General features: G+C 50.5%; 1 protein-coding gene across 2 annotated transcripts in view; it reads left to right on the top strand.

The window, feature by feature from the left end:
• plekhh1 (pleckstrin homology domain containing, family H (with MyTH4 domain) member 1) overlaps window positions 1-12,921 on the top strand; it is a 41,139-nt gene extending 28,218 nt beyond the window's left edge. For both annotated transcript variants that reach the window (XM_060052894.1, XM_060052895.1), the window contains exons 19-30: window positions 162-274; window positions 2,784-2,960; window positions 4,753-4,850; window positions 5,112-5,289; window positions 6,469-6,624; window positions 7,519-7,616; window positions 7,936-8,077; window positions 8,176-8,348; window positions 9,579-9,708; window positions 10,480-10,563; window positions 11,258-11,404; window positions 12,734-12,921. In XM_060052894.1, the coding sequence (XP_059908877.1) occupies window positions 162-274; window positions 2,784-2,960; window positions 4,753-4,850; window positions 5,112-5,289; window positions 6,469-6,624; window positions 7,519-7,616; window positions 7,936-8,077; window positions 8,176-8,348; window positions 9,579-9,708; window positions 10,480-10,563; window positions 11,258-11,404; window positions 12,734-12,892 (1,655 nt within the window). In that variant the 3' untranslated portion in view covers window positions 12,893-12,921. The remainder of the gene's footprint in view (window positions 1-161; window positions 275-2,783; window positions 2,961-4,752; window positions 4,851-5,111; window positions 5,290-6,468; window positions 6,625-7,518; window positions 7,617-7,935; window positions 8,078-8,175; window positions 8,349-9,578; window positions 9,709-10,479; window positions 10,564-11,257; window positions 11,405-12,733) is intronic.
• The last annotated feature ends 1,522 nt before the right edge of the window (window positions 12,922-14,443 follow it).

Genomic DNA, 14,443 nt, shown 5'->3' with positions numbered 1-14,443 from the left:
ATGACTGATCTGCTGGGGAATGATTTTCAGATGCAGGGTCACTCCAGTATAACCAGATCTGTCTGTGTGTGTGTGTGTGTGTGTGTGTGTGTGTGTGTGTGTGTGTGTGTGTGTGTGTGTGTGTGTGTGTGTGTGTGTGTGTGTGTGTGTGTGTGTCCCAGACTCGGTGCTGTGGGGCAGTGTGGTTCTGTGCTGCTCTCAAGAGGGTCTGCGCTGCTCTCTCACCACGCTGCCGTCCGACGCCCTCCAGACTGAGGCCCTGAAGCTCTTCAAGGTTACACACACGCCTACTACACACTGCAACTACACACTCCTACTACACACTGCAACTACACACTCCTACTACACACTGCAACTACACACTCCTACTACACACTGCAACTACACACTCCTACTACACACTGCAGCAACTACACACTCCTACTGCACACTGCAACTACACACTCCTACTGCACACTGCAACTACACACTCCTACTGCACACTGCAACAACACACTCCAACTACACACTCCAACTACACACTCCATCTACACACACTCCTACAAACGCCTACACACACTCCTACACACACTCCTACTACACACTCCCCTTCAATCCAACCACACATTCCTACTACACACTACAACCTACACACTCCTACTACACATTCCAACTACACACTACTACTACTACACACTACCTACTACTACACACTACTACTACTACACACTACCTACTACTACAAACTCCCCTCTCGACTTCAACCCTTCCTACTCAGTCTTCATTCCTTGCTACAAACACCCTCTCCCCTTCAATCCCCTCTCTCGCTCTCCCTCTCGCTCTCTCTGCCTCCCCTGCCTCCACACACAGACGCTCTCTCTCTCTCTCTCTCTCTCTCTCTCTCTCTCTCTCTCTCTCTCTCTCTCTCTCTCTCTCTCTCTCTCTCTCTCTCTCTCTCTCTCTCTCTCTCTCTCTCTCTCTCTCTCTATGATCTATAAATCATGTGGGAAAGGATCTGGTAACCAGAGGTCAGAGGTTAACGATTGCCACTAGCACTGGGCAGTCATGGTCTCCCTCTCTACTCTGGCTTCTGTGTCTGTCTGTCTGTCTCTCTCTCTCTATCTCACACTCTGTCTCTGCCTCTTTCTCTCACTCACTCACTCACTCACTCACTCACTCACTCACTCACTCACTCACTCACTCACTCTCAGACACTATCTCTGTCTATGCCTCTCTCACTCACTCACTGTCTCACTCACTCACTCACTCTCTGACACACTCTGTCTCTCACACACTCACTCTATCACACACTTACTCTCTGTCACTCACTCACTCACTCACTCACTCACTCACTCACTCACTCACTCACTCACTCACTCACTCACTCACTGTATCACTCACTCACTCACTCACTCACTCACTCACTGTCTCTGCCTCTGACTGAGGCTCTGTTGAATGCTCTCTGCCCTCCAGAGGCCTCGGACACATCAAACACTCTGGGGGGGGGACCCCAGAGGGCCCCCCCCCCAGCTCATTAAAACGTGTGGTGGAGGGAGAGAGGGAGAGGGGGAGAGAGGGAGAGGGGGAGAGAGGGAGAGAGAGTGGGAGAGGAGGAGAGGGAGAGGAGAGAGGGAGAGAGGGAGATGAGATGGAGAGGAGGAGGGGGGGGCTGATTATCAGCCCTGATCGGGTGCTAAACGCTCCCCCTGGTTTACTAGGCGTGTGAAAGGAGGCGCCCCTTGTTTAATGGAGGAAGTAACTTGGGAGGTCAAGGCTTTGGTGGGGGGGGGGGAGAAGGGAGGAGGAGGGAGGATAAAGGATGGAAGATGATCAGAGGAAGACGATGAACCTTGACCTTGAACCGAGGCTCTAGTTTCTCTGTCCCCCTCTTCCTTTCTTCAGCTCCGTATCTAAGCTCTCTCCCCGCTCCGCTGGCCCGGAGCTCGGCTCTGTGGGGCTTTCTCTGTGCCCTGCCAGCCCTGAAACCCTCCACACAGACACTTAGAGGCAGCCAGGGAATGGAACCGGCAGTCTTTTCAAGTCCCGGCGGCGGCGGCGGCGCTTTGAAGCAGCCCTCCACTTTGTTCTCATGAGTCCGAAGCGTTCAGAAAGGCCGTCTTTGTCTCCGCTCGCCTCGAGTTATCGCTTTTCAGAAATAATGAGGTTTGCATTTTGCTTTCTTTGTCCTTTTTGAAAAACAACCAGACGGAAAAACTGGTCCTTTGTGCTAATTGCAGTGTAATGCATCTTTCTGGGAAGGATTTGGACGGCTTCAAAGTACCACTTAAGATAAATTGAATAACAAATCTCTTCTGCACTGCGTGGCTTGTTGGTCAGGAGAGGATCTGCTGCCCCCTGCTGCTGCTGGACGCGTACTGAACGTCAGGATCATTGAATCGATTGTTTTGTGTGCAGCAGAAAAAGTTTGCAGCAGAATACTTGGTATTTTTTATGGGATTTTGTGCCCTTATGGACGGAACAGGATCTGGAAACAGAGAAGAAAAGACAAGTAGCATTGGAACAAAGGATTGAACCTGGGTTGCAGTGCTAGGCGTACCAGCTGACGTTGGCGCACTAGAGAGATTGGGAGATGATTCCTTTACTTTATGGGCGTCTAGCAGACGCTTTTAGCAGACCCTTTTATCCAAAGCAACTTCCAACAGTTCATACACACGTTCACACACCGACAGCGGAGCCGACCACGCAGGGCGAGTTCGGGTGAGCAAGTGAGCCCGCTCTACCTCCCGGGCGACTGGCTCCAGGATCCTCTTTAATACAGGCCCCCCCCCCCCTTATCTCCCCAGTCCTGTCAACTCTTCATCAACGTCCTGGTGGAGTCTCCTTCCATCGACTACCACACCTCGCTGGCCCAGAATGCACTGCAGGTGTGCCTCACCCACCCGGAGCTCCAGAACGAGATGTACTGTCAGCTGATCAAGCAGACGCACCGCCGCACGCCAAACAACTACTCCCTGACGCAGGTCAGAGCTAACGCCGGTTAACTACCCCTTAACCAGGTCAGACCTAACGCCGGTTAACTACCCCTTAACCAGGTCAGACCTAACGCCGGTTAACTACCCCTTAACCAGGTCAGACCTAACGCCGGTTAACTACCCCCTAACCAGGTCAGACCTAACGCCGGTTAACTAGTCCCTAACCAGGTCAGACCTAACGCCGGTTAACTAGTCCCTAACCAGGTCAGAGCTAACGCCGGTTAACTAGTCCCTAACCAGGTCAGAGCTAACGCCGGTTAACTACCCCCTAACCAGGTCAGACCTAACGCCGGTTAACTAGTCCCTAACCAGGTCAGACCTAACGCCGGTTAACTACCCCCTAACCAGGTCAGACCTAACGCCGGTTAACTACCCCCTAACCAGGTCAGACCTAAAGCCGGTTAACTACCCCCTAACCAGGTCAGACCTAACGCCGGTTAACTACCCCCTAACCAGGTCAGACCTAACGCCTGTTAACTACCCCTTAACCAGGTCAGACCTAACGCCGGTTAACTACCCCCTAACCAGGTCAGACCTAACGCCGGTTAACTACCCCTTAACCAGGTCAGACCTAACGCCGGTTAACTACCCCTTAACCAGGTCAGACCTAACGCCGGTTAACTACCCCTTAACCAGGTCAGACCTAACGCCGGTTAACTACCCCCTAACCAGGTCAGACCTAACGCCGGTTAACTACCCCCTAACCAGGTCAGACCTAACGCCTGTTAACTACCCCCTAACCAGGTCAGACCTAACGCCTGTTAACTACCCCCTAACCAGGTCAGACCTAACGCCGGTTAACTAGTCCCTGACGCAGGTCAGTGCTCACGCCGGTTAACTAGTCCCTAACGCAGGTCAGTGCTAACGCCGGTTAACTAGTCCCTAACCAGGTCAGACCTAACACCGGTTAAACCACTCATAACCAGGTCAGACCTAACGCCGGTTAAACCACTCCTAACCAGGTCAGACCTAACGCCGGTTAAACCACTCCTAACCAGGTCAGACCTGCCAGTTAAGCTACTCCTAACCAGGTCAGACCTAACTCCGGTTAAACCACTCCTAACCAGGTCAGACCTAACGCCGGTTAAACCACTCCTAACCAGGTCAGACCTGCCAGTTAAGCTACTCCTAACCAGGTCAGACCTAACTCCGGTTAAACCACTCCTAACCAGGTCAGACCTAACGCCGGTTAAACCACTCCTAACCAGGTCAGACCTAACTCCGGTTAAACCACTCCTAACCAGGTCAGACCTAACGCCGGTTAAACCACTCCTAACCAGGTCAGACCTAACGCCGGTTAAACCACTCCTAACCAGGTCAGACCTAACTCCGGTTAAACCACTCCTAACCAGGTCAGACCTAACGCCGGTTAAACCACTCCTAACCCTACTAACCCTACAGAGAGGCGCTCTGCGAGAGAGCAGTGAGTGACGGTGAGACTCATGATGGAATAAAGTGTCAATAATGTAAAGTCTGAACTCGTTGTGGTCGGGATGTGGCACTCCATTGACACGGTTTGTCTCTGAGAACATTACGCAGAAAACATGGAAGAAAATGAACTCGTTCATGTTTTTTCTGATGTTAAGACAAACCGTTAAAACAAAGGGGATGAGATGCTTTGGCATCTTTCAGTTCCTTATAGCAAGCTTGAAAATCCTTCACAAAAGCTCAGCTGAAAAAGCATCCATCTTGGCTAACACAAAGGACATAACCCTTAAGGTACGACCCTCAGCCGGCCGTCACTGTGGTTCTAATGTCACATCTCTCCCTCTCCCTGCAGTGCTGGCAGCTGCTCTCTCTGTGCGTCGCTCTATTCCTTCCCCAACAACACTTCCTGTGGTACCTGAGGCAGTACCTACAGCGCAACGCTGACCCCAAGTGAGGAGTGTGTGTGTGTGTGTGCGTGTGCGTGCGTGCGTGTGTGTGTCCATAACGTTTATCCTTATATGTACGTGAACAAATAGAACTGTAAATCATCTTGGCATACCTCTGGCTTTATGTATTCGTGTCTGTTTGGAACCAGTGGAGTTAAGAGAGAACCGGTAACTCCTCAGACTCACGGCCCTACCGATATCAGACAGAGTAGCGCCCCCTCCGTCCTAACCCCCCCCCCCCCCGGGACTCTGGCGCCCCCTGCAGGAGCGAGGTGGGGAAGTACGCCGTGTACTGCCAGCGGTCTCTGGAGCGCACGCTGAGCAGCGGGGAACGCGAGGCCAAGCCCTCCCGCATGGAGATCGTGTCCATCCTGCTGAGGAACCCCTACCACCACTCGCTGCCCTTCAGCCTGCCCGTGCACTTCAGCAACCAGGCCTACCAGGTGAGGGTCAGGGGTCACCACACACACACACACACACAATCCTACCAGGTGAGGGTCGAGGGTCACTACACACACACACACACACACACACACACACACACACACACACACACACACACACACACACACACACACACACACACACACACCAGGTAAGGGTCACCAACCAGACCTACCAGGTGAGGGTCAAGGCCGGGTCACCACACACACACACCAGGTAAGGGTCACCAACCAGACCTACCAGACCTACCAGGTGAGGGTCAAGGGTCACCACACACACACTTTTTATTTTCTGTTATTTTCTGGAACTTGTTTCTTTGTACCTTTCTTGTGCTGTTTCTTTCTTTCACCGTCTCCCTCTCTGTCCGACCACAGTATACGTGGGTCATGATACCGGGTCGGGATACTAAGCCTCAACCTGTTCATGAAGTCCAAAAATCATACCCACTATATGTACAATTGTGAATAATCAAAACAACACAATAACAAAAATTACTTCCTTTCAAAAGTATTAACGGTTAGTGCATCAAGTCTGGGTCAAGCTGAACCTTACCAAAGCAAAAAGGTGGTCCATGACACACTCAACCAATCGGACTGATCGTCACCACCACTAGACTAGGTAGCCCCGCCCATTCTGCCGGTGATTTGATACGTTACGTACCGATACGTTTTTGCGGGAGCCAATCACCAAGCTGGCTTGGTGATTGGCTTCCGCAAAAACGTATCGGAAGCAGAAAGAAATGTATTGCTCTTCTCCGGACCCTTTGCAGGGCGAACTCAGACCGCCGGCAGAATGGGCGGGGCTACCCAGTCTAGGGGTGGACGGGATTGCGTCGCATGGGAAGGCTCTTTGGCTAACGCCGCGAGGGTGCTAACCATGTAGGCTAACCGACGTAGCTTTGATTCCCTTGTGCGGGTTTATGCTAAATGTTATTGAACTCTCTCCTCCAACCTGCTTTCCTGTCCGATATCGCCCGTTTTTTTATTCATATAATAATAAATGTACTATACAAAAAGTACAAAATGTGGATACATCGCGCTATCGGCTGGTTTAATACAGTGACCACAGGGAAGCGACAGCAAGCAGCCAATCTACGGTCGATCTTGGTCTGGCAATAGCCAGGCTACACCCCCCCCCTCCCACACCCCATAACCCCCGGTGCCCCTGCCTCTCCGCAGGTGGTGGGCTTCGACGGCTCCACCACGGTGGAGGAGTTCCTGGGCCCGCTGAACCAGAGGGTGGGCCTCAGGAAGACCCAGCTCTCCGGCTTCGCCCTCTTCACCGACGACCCCTCCGGGAAGGACCTGGAGCACTGCCTGCAGCCGTCGGCCAAGGTGAGGGCCAGACCTAGGGCCGGGGTCTGACCCCCCTACAGTCAGGTTTATGGTCCAATCAGAGCCTCTAACACATCCAGTCAGGTGTATGGTCCAATCACAGCCTCTAACACATCCAGTCAGGTGTATGGTCCAATCAGAGCCTCTAACACATCCAGCCAGGTGTTTTGTCCAATCAGAGCCTCTAACACATCCAGTCAGGTGTATGGTCCAATCAGAGCCTCTAACACATCCAGTCAGGTGTATGGTCCAATCAGAGCCTCTGACACATCCAGTCAGGTGTATGGTCCAATCAGAGCCTCTGACACCTCTAGTCAGGTGTATGGTCCAATCAGAGCCTCTGACACATCCAGTCAGGTGTATGGTCCAATCAGCGCCTCTGACACATCCAGTCAGGTGTATGGTCCAATCAGAGCCTCTGACACCTCTAGTCAGGTGTATGGTCCAATCAGAGCCTCTGACACATCCAGTCAGGTGTATGGTCCAATCAGAGCCTCTAACACATCCGGGTCAAGTGTTTTGTCCACTCAGAGTCTCTGACTCATCAGGTCAGTGGAGGGGTCCACTCAGTCGAGACGCAGTTGAAACCGTGCACGTTTCTAGGTCGGTTGCTGCGGTGTCTGGCGAAGCAAAGTTGAAGTAATTTAAACTTCCAAGTCATCTCTGCACCACCACCGCAGGAACTCAAGTAGACTTGCGTTTAGACAGCAGAGTTCGTTCACCATGACTATTTCTCCTTTTAGCAGAGAGGGTAATGCCAGTTTAATAGTTTAACAGTGTAATATGGAGAAGACCTTTGAGACAGACTTAGGGCTGCTCTACAAATACAACGGGCCGACTTTTGTCGTACTCTGGGGAATTAATCACAAAGTTATTTTCCGTGCTGTTGTGTAGATCTGTGATGTCATCTCCAAATGGGAGCAGGCCCTGAAAGAACTGCATCCTGGGAAATACGAGGGGACGAGAATCGTTCGTCTGACGTACAAGAGCAGGTGAGGACTTAAACAAATACCCAAGGTGGGATTTAAACTCTTTACCTCAAAGCAAATTACAAGAAGGTTTCACAACACGCGTTGTTCTCTAAGCTCTAACAACTTACTTTCTTTCTACTAAATTAGAATGTGATTAATAAATAAAATGAGCAGTCTACAGTTAGAAACTTAGGTATTTTTCCTTCAAGCTGGGAATCTTTACATTCAACATCCCATAATAACACACACAATGCATTGATATGATTAGATTTGATTATGGAATGGTTACCTAAACAGAAGGCTTCATTTCTTAACTCCACTAACGTGTCCGTGCCGGCAGGCTGTGTTTCCGAGCTCATGCCAAGGGCGAGACGGAGCGAGAGCGCCTCCTGCTGGCCTACCAGGTGAACGACGAGGTGCAGGGCGGACACTTCCCCGTCAGCAAGGAGCTGGCGCTGGAGGTGGCCGCGCTCATGGCTCAGGTCCGTAACGGGGCGGGACTCAGGTTACGGGCACTGATAGGTTAAGAAAAACCGAGGGCTAATATCCAAATTGATTTGCTTTTTTTTTTTTTCTTCAGGTCGAGCATGGGGACCTGGAGCGACCCACGCCCCCCTCCTCCTCCCCCTCCTCCCCCTCCTCCCCCGTCACACCCGGCCCCCCCTCCTCCAAGGCCCAGCTGGTTCTGCTGCAGATCATGGAGCGATTCTACCCCAAGCGCTACAAGCAGGACTGCACCTCAGACCAGCTCCGGTACACACACACACACACACACACACACACGCACACGCACACACACCATGGCAGATGTTGGTCTGCATTGTTTACTGGCGTTTCTAAACAGAGTAAACTTTGAGAGAGAACGTTTCAAATATCTTTTCTCTGATGCATTTTTATGACACGAAATCTGTTCTAAATGTACTTTTTTTGATTCATTTTCATTTCATCAAATATTTATTGTTCTTATCCCTGGGCTGGGCGTACTTTATTACTTTATATTATTATATTATTATATATATATTATATTACTTTATTGCTTGATTTGTTTCACAGCATGCCTCAATCGGTTTTTCACGCAGTATAATGTATAATCTTCATGTAATATTCACAGTATAATGTATAATCTTCATGTAATCTTCACAGTATAATGTATAATCTTCATGTAATCTTCACAGTATAATGTATAATCTTCATGTCTTAAATCGGTGTGGGATGTGTAAGGGATATGTTGGGGATATGTTAGGGATATGTTAGGGATATGTTAGGGATGTGTTAGGGATATGTTAGGGATATGTTAGGGATATGTTAGGGATATGTTAGGGATATGTTAGGGATGTGTAAGGGATATGTTGGGGATATGTTAGGGATATGTTAGGGATGTGTTAGGGATATGTTAGGGATATGTTAGGGATATGTTAGGGATATGTTAGGGATATGTTAGGGATATGTTAGGGATATGTTAGGGATATGTTAGGGATATGTTAGGGATATGTAAGGGATATGTAAGGGATATGTTAGGGATATGTTAGGGATATGTTGGGGATATGTTAGGGATATGTTAGGGATATGTTAGGGATATGTTAGGGATGTGTTAGGGATGTGTTAGGGATATGTTGGGGATATGTTAGGGATATGTTAGGGATATGTTAGGGATATGTTAGGGATATGTTGGGGATATGTTAGGGATATGTTGGGGGTATGTTAGGGATATGTTAGGGATATGTTAGGGATATGTTAGGGATATGTTAGGGATATGTTGGGGGTGGATGTGAAATAATTGTTCTTATGAATGTATTTAAAACGAGCAGCAGACCACAATCTTCAAACCTCCACCTCTTTGCCTTTGTTTTCTCATACTTATTTTACTTTATTTTATTATTTCATTTTAGTGTATGACGATGTGAAGCACTTTGAGTCTGCCTCGTGTATGAAAAGGGCCACGCCTTAAAACTGTCCCTTCCGTTCCCTCTCTTCTCTCCCCAGGGAGTTGACGGAGCGGCTCGCGGCTAAGTGGTCGATGCTGCGCGGCAGAAGTGCGTCCGAGTGCGTGCGGATCTACCTCACGGTTGCCAGGAAGTGGACGCTGTTCGGGGCAAAGCTCTTCAGCGCCAAGGTACGAGTTGAAATGTTGTTATCTTATATAAATGTGAGAAGGTGTTTGCGTTTGTCTTTTGTGTTTTTTAGACGACATTGCATCTTCGAGATTTCATTCTAAGAATTGAAATAGATAAATTACATATAATACCGTACATTTAAAATACTAAATGTTCAGTTGTATAAACAAATGGGCAACGTGAAAAAAAGTCACTAGGGAGACAAACATTCTCCTTCAAAGTGATATTGTACATCTACAAATAATTGTCTTTTTAAAACAAAAAAGCAGGTCAAACATTCCTGAACATCCTCGTCTCTCTGACTGTGAATGATGCTGAAGCGGCTGTTGCCTGTTATTATGGATGGAGATGCACCGATGTATCGCTCGTAGACGCCTCGTAGACGCCTCGTAGACGGCCATCGCCTCGTAGACGACCATCGGCCGATTTGCAAATTAAAGGAAATGAACCGAGTGCAGCAGCCAACGTAATCTGTTGTCTCATCAGTTTTTAATGTGACAAAATATTTTGTCATCTTGAAGAAGGGTATATTGAAGGTTGTTTCATAAATGCGTATGATTTAATTTGTGTGGGTTCAAATATAGTGTGATAAAGGTTTGAAAGACTTTTAAAGTTCTTATTTTAGAATAAGGATTTATTTGTCTCCCTGGCACATGGGGGGGACTTAGTAACAAAAGCGCCCTTGTTATTTTACCTGTGGGCATCCACCTGGGTATGGTGCCTCCCTCCCCATGGCCTCACCCTGACGGTGCTGAGCTCTGTGTGTGCAGCCCGTGCCCCCGTCACCAGCGGAGCAGAGCGAGGCCTGGCTGGCGGTGAGCGAGGACGGCCTCTTCGTGTTGGACCACACCATGGTGAGCTGGGTTCACCAGAGGAGATATCGTTATGTCACCAGCCGTATCAGTTGGTCTGGCGTTTAAACTGGAATAAACCCGCTTTTCATCATATAACCTTTTTTTATATTCTTCTTTTAGCAGCTTCTTTTTTTGTTTAAAAAAGATTTGACGTTCTTTCATTTGATTAAAAAAAATGTGGACTATAAGCGTGGAGTGGAGGTCTGGGATTCTGGGATGGTTGGTTTCTAAGCCACATCTACAGAGGTATGTGGAAGTTCAGCTCTGAAATAGTTTTCCTTTCTTTGGAGACCAGAAAGAACCACAGAGAAGAAGCCAAAATCTCCGCCCTCTGATTGGACGGCCCTCACAGGGATTCTGCCACAACACAAACAAAATCCAGCTCTATCATTTTTGCCGGCCCCGTATTTTTCCTTAGTTTGGGGAAGGCCCTGTTTATGTCTTCCCAGTAATTCTTAGGGGAACCGTCACCATAAATCAGGGGAAATTATGTACACATCTTCACACTCAATTTGTTCTCTCCAGTTGAAAGAAACGTTGAAAGACCAAAAACCAAACTTCCCAAGTCTGTCATGTTCGATTACAGGCTGAGCGGATAAAACATACGCATGTGTCGTTTAAATGTAGTTTATGCCTTTTGTTACACCGTATTTTTCTTCTTCTTATCGTCCTTTATTTTCCTTTCCTTCGGCAGCACACGCTGGCCACCTACCCCTACCAGTCTGTCATTACCTTCGGCGGTTACCGTGACGACTTCATGGCGGTGGTGAGCCAGCAGAGGGAGCCAGGCGTGCCCAAGAAGAGCGTGGAGAAGCTGGTGTTCTCCCTGGCCAAGCCCAAGGTGAGCCCGACCTACTCCCCCCTCCTGTCCGTGCAGATGTGGAGCCAGAGGTTTCTGTCTGCCGGCCCTTGTAGTCTGATTTGATTATGGTAAAAAAAATATTAAATTCTTAGGGGTGCCCTACAGGCCAATGTTGGTGAAGGCAGTCTACCACATAGTTTCAGACGTACAACTAACTAAAAAATATTAACTATAAAATAAGATGTACAACATAGTACTATCATAGAAAGAGTTACAACATGGATGCTCCTCACTGGAAAAAAACAGCGGTCAGAGAGGACGTCTGTGGTTCCTTATGCCGCGTTTCCACTGCAGGGTGCGGAACGGATCGGATCGCAAAGGTGCGGTAGGGAGGGGGTGGTATAGCCCAGCTCCGTTCCGAGGTCGCGTTTCCACCGCCGACAGTACCCTTTGTGGTAGGCCGGATGTCGATCGCCGCGGCAGCTACGTAAACATCGTATACAACGTCTTCCTCCCCAAGAATGCAGACGAACGTCTCCACCTCCTTGTTCGCCCAAGCAAGCGTTTTACGCGACATGTTAATTGTAAAGAATAATACCTCGAGGCTACTGTTCGTTTGTTTTTATCCCCGCGTCACCCGGAAGTGACGATTCTGTCGACCAATCAACGGAGGGGGTGTGTAGCTAGAATTTCCCGGGACCCTTTCAGGCGTCTCGTCTCGTTTGCGGTACCCCAACGGACGAGTCCCGAGAATGGGGCCGGAACGGGTACGGCAAAGTCCGGGTCACGCCCACTTTTGGCGGTGGAAACGCGACCCGACCCGCACCTTTGCGATCCGATCCATTCAGCACCCTGCAGTGGAAACGCGCCATTAGTGGTCAAATAGTGCTGGTGTGGAGGGGGGGGGGGGGGCAGAGTTCAGTTTAGTTTATTTGCTTATAGTTTCGTGGACCGTCACCTTTGAATGCGTACCGTCTACCGTACAGTAAAAGGAGCAGCTTCAGCCCACGTGGCCGTCGTCCAGCTGTAGTCCCCGGCCGGTCGTCGATGGGCATGTAGGTCAGAGCGGGAGGGGTGAGGACAGAAGAGGGGGTGTAGCGTCAGCTCCATCTCCACTCGCGTGTCACAGGATATGCTTCCGAGCGCTAATGAGCCGAGCGGCTCGGCGTCCCGACGCCCCAGCGGCCGCGTCTCGTTACCGCCGGCGGCCGCGCTAATAAGCCTCGTTCGGTTTGGTTTCGAGGCGCTTTCACGGCCGCACGGTTCGTAATAAAGCTCCTCCGGGCGGTGTCAAATAAACCCCCGCTCGTATCGTAACCGGTGGAACCATTAACTCCAGCCCCCCCCCCCCCTCTGCTCTGTCATCAGATCTTGGAGTTGACTCTGCTCATGGCCAGCTACATCAACCACTGGAGCCCCGGGGGCCCCCCCCCCGGCCCCCCCGCCCCCACGGGCCCCCAGTGGGGCGGGGACAGCCGACACTTCCCCTGCATGACCTACACCACCAAGAGCCCCACGCTACTGTGAAGCCCCCCCCCCCCCCGGCCCAGACAACCCCCCCCCCAACCCCAGGACGGGACAGGAGCCCCCCCCCCTCCGACCCCCGGACAGGACAGGAGCCCCCCCCCCAACCCCAGGACAGGACAGGAGCCCCCCCCCCTCCGACCCCCGGACAGGACAGGAGCCCCCCCCCCCCGACCCCCGGACAGGACAGGAGCCCCCCCCCCCCCCGACCCCGGGACAGGACAGGAGCCCCCCCCCCCCGACCCCAGGACAGGACAGGAGCCCCCCCCCCCCGACCCCGGGACAGGACAGGAGCCCCCCCCCCCCGACCCCAGGACAGGACAGGAGCCCCCCCCCCCCGACCCCGGGACAGGACAGGAGCCCCCCCCCCCGACCCCGGGACAGGACAGGAGCCCCCCCCCTCCGACCCCGGGACAGGACAGGAGCCCCCCCCCCCCCCCGACCCCAGGACGGGACAGGAGCCCCCCCCCCCCCCCCCCCCCAGGACGGGACAGGAGCCCCCCCCCCCCCCCCCCCCAGGACAGGACAGGAGCCCCCCCCCCCCCCAACCCCAGGACAGGACAGGAGCCCCCCCCCTCCGACCCCGGGACAGGACAGGAGCCCCCCCTCAACCCCAGGACAGGACAGGAGCCCCCCTGTAGGACTTTATGTAGTTTCAACGTATGTAAACGATGTCAACGGTACGTATGAAGAGTTCCTAACTTGGATACGGCCCAATGAGGACTGTATTTATTTTTATTTTCGGCGATGAAGCAGAAGGGTGGATCACTGTCTCCTCTCTTTTGCTTCTGAACCGAGGTGATTTGGTTTAAGAATAGAACAAAGGGGTGGCCCGGGACGGAGCAGGGTTTCCCCAGACGTACTTTTCATCTAATTTTGGCCTCGTCAAGATGAGAACCTGTTTCCCCAGGAAACAGGTTCTACATCTGTTCAGAAAGGGACCGGTGAATAGGATTCCTCTTGACGTGATCAATAGTATGTGTTAACTGGCTTTTTTTTTTATCATCTTCAAATTAGTGCAATCCATGAAAGTACAATGATAAGTTGTACCAACTCGCGGTTGTAAGTACTCAGTCTAGACTATAAACTTAGTGGTACTATAAATCAATGTTTTTTTGTTTCCATAAAACTTGAGATATTTTTCGTCTGTTGAGAAGTACAGGCCATATGTTTGGACTGTCCAAGTCCTTTTTAAACAATGTTTTTTTACCCAGTGAAATGCTGGGGAGAATCTAAATACTGTCAGTTCTATAAAGAGCTTAAGCTCTTTATGCCAGATTTACTTAATGTTTACCAGAACATTCAAACATACTTAAGATAATGACAAGATGTTTGTCATTTTTGTCTTGAGTGTGGTGATTGTTTACTTTTCTAAGCTACAGATACTATAGATTCTAGCATTCAAGAACTGTTATTCTAATAACTAGATGCGACAGCAAAGAGAGACATATCAGCATCCACATTTAGCATTCTTTACAATGACAATATTCCTGTTTTTATTATAGTTTGTTTAAAAAGAGAATCATACACTTGCCTGTCAAGGTACAGCGTTTA

The sequence above is a fragment of the Gadus macrocephalus genome, chromosome 5 (assembly GCF_031168955.1).
Source record: "Gadus macrocephalus chromosome 5, ASM3116895v1".
NCBI lineage: Eukaryota > Metazoa > Chordata > Actinopteri > Gadiformes > Gadidae > Gadus > Gadus macrocephalus.
Note: the sequence above shows the minus strand (reverse complement) of the source record. Positions and strands in the feature narration are given on the sequence as shown.